Consider the following 2,458-nt stretch of genomic DNA (forward strand, 5'->3'; position numbering starts at 1 on the left):
CATCACGGAACACAACCCCTGCCCTCACACACAACTCTGATATGATAGTGGGAAAGAAAAGCCCAATGTGGCTATTATGTACGCTCATCATGATTTGAGAATTGATGAGTTTTCCCACATTGATGTTGTAATCCTTAGATAACGCATATAGCACCACGGCCCGCTCCTTTTGTACTTCACTCTTGTGTGAGACCGACATCATTCTCATTGCTAAAAACAAATAGCAAAGGGCAATATCAACCGTCAGATATTTCTCATCAAAACAACTCGGTGGCCCCCTACTGGTTTCCAGATTGCCCCTGGATGACACAGGGTGTTGAGTATCACAGTGTAATCAGGGGCAGCAACCAATGCCTGGAAGGCGGAATCATCGACCTCGGGTGTTTCTAAAAATACATTGATTGTACCCGAATCAAACGACACAAGTCTACCTCGAACAAAGGCCTTGTCATCCGTCCTCTCACCGGCATTGGCATAAAATTCTCGCACCACCGATACCGCCGCCTTAGGTTGAGCTCCAAATGTTTCCCATCCTCGCCTCTCCAACCCCACAAGAGACCATACGCATCGATTCTCCATTTGTCTACGAAATCCCCGCTCGTTAATCGGGTTTCTATGAATTTTGGCATGGTCATACCAAACCCGATCCGCATCACTTACAAATCGAGTTCTATCAAAGGAAGAAGAAGAGGAAGAGCAGGGATTACATTTCGCCTTCTTGGGAGCCATGATGATAGGAGATGGAGGTGGTCAAGTGTGTTGGAGAAGATGATCGGACAGTGGAGGTTCTTGATTCTTAAGGAATAGTGTGAGCCGTTGATTGAATCGTGATTTGGAAGGGATTGCTGCAGAAAAAACGAGAATAGGGCGATTTTTAGAGCTAGGGATTTGAAAATTTTTGTGAAGAATGAGAGAAGGGGAAGGGGAAGGGGAAGAAAAATGGGAAGGGGAAGGGTCAATGAAATATTGTACGCACCTCAGAAGTTTCAAGTGTACTATGACAGATATAGAAAGTCTACGAGCACCCTTCAACACACTATTTAAACACTCCGACATATTGGTTGTCATCACCTTACGACGCAAACCACTGTCATGAGCCAAACTTCATTTCTCTTTCGCAATTTCAGTCAAATATATATGCGCCAAAATGTTTTTTTGCTTGATTGCCTACATTGTTGCTTCAAACTTACAAATTTGATTTTGTGTTCCTGCCGCCTAGCATAAATATTTCAAATGTACGTCTTTGAATTTAGCATTAAAGTTTGAACACACATGTCTCAAACAAAAACGATGCACACCATAAGGAGGTTGAAAATATGGTAGATCTTCAGCTGCTCGCACGATTCTCTTATGCCTATAGAAATAAGACACACACCATTTTCACCACGAACAACATGTCTTCCTAGGTTCTTCAAGAACCATTTCCAAGAATATGATGTTTCTTCATCCACAATAGCAAATGCTAGCGGTAGAACCTGATTGTTCGCATCCAGAGTGACAGCGATCAACATTTTGTGTTTGTATTTGGTATACAAGTGTGTACCAACGACACTAATTATTTTTTGACAATGCCGAAACCCATCAACACACGGCCTGAATGCCCAGAAAACATAGTTCAACGTCTTACTCATTTCGGTGTTGGCTCTCAGATGCTTCCACTCCACAGCTGTTCCCGGATTATATTTGGACAAAACACACATATATTTTGACAGTAATTGAATAGAGCTCTCCCATGTACCATAAACAATTTTCATATCACACGTTTCAAACTTCGCCATGCCTTCGCATACGAGATTTGATATCCATATTTATCTTTCACATTTTCAATGATATACTTAATCTCGTACGAAGGATCACAATAAACAACTCCCAATAGCGTATGTGCCATCATATCACTGTTCAAATTCTTATGGTCTATACCAACGGAGGTAGATATACATGTGTGATGTCCGCCATATTTTGTTATTTTCCAATAACCAGTTTTGGCCTTTAAAGAAGCGCGAAGTCCCAATCGATAAATGACCGTAGAAGAATAATTTCTGCAACGTAATTTCCATAAAATGCGTGTGCTATCCACGACACGGTACTCACGCCTGACAACTCTAACTGAATAATCCTTCACAGATGCAATAATATCATTCTTATCTTTAAATAACATATTAACGCATAATTCACCTCTCTCCGGATTATAATAGCTTGTTTGCATTCCAGAAGGTACATCGACAGAATCAGGAGGCTCTTCCCCAAAAAATTTATTGAAAAATGATGGTATTTCAGAAGTGTTTAAAAGAAACGGTACGGTCTGCCTCTGTAAAGTGTCAGAGGTGGTTGTCGAGATGATGTCCCCTCATCGGGATTTGAAAATGTATTCAATTCATCATCATCATTCACTTCTTCTTCTTCAGACTCGCTATATGACATATCGGGTTCAGAATCACTCCTACAAATATAATCATTA

The 2,458-nt window shown here is 40.9% G+C and overlaps 1 protein-coding gene across 1 annotated transcript; it reads right to left on the reverse strand.

Annotated features, from left to right (window-relative positions):
* Window positions 1-1,277: 1,277 nt before the first annotated feature.
* Window positions 1,278-1,778, reverse strand: LOC142554724 (uncharacterized). Its single transcript, XM_075665393.1, has one exon. The coding sequence runs from the start codon at window positions 1,776-1,778 to the stop codon at window positions 1,278-1,280; it is 501 nt and encodes a 166-aa protein (XP_075521508.1).
* Window positions 1,779-2,458: the final 680 nt, after the last annotated feature.

Source organism: Primulina tabacum, chromosome 8 (genome assembly GCF_025594145.1).
Source record: "Primulina tabacum isolate GXHZ01 chromosome 8, ASM2559414v2, whole genome shotgun sequence".
Lineage (NCBI taxonomy): Eukaryota > Viridiplantae > Streptophyta > Magnoliopsida > Lamiales > Gesneriaceae > Primulina > Primulina tabacum.

Excerpts from the sequence above, each read along its gene's own strand:
- LOC142554724 (XM_075665393.1), bottom strand. The coding sequence starts at position 1,778 with ATGGCGAAGTTTGAAACGTGTGATATGAAAATTGTTTATGGTACATGG.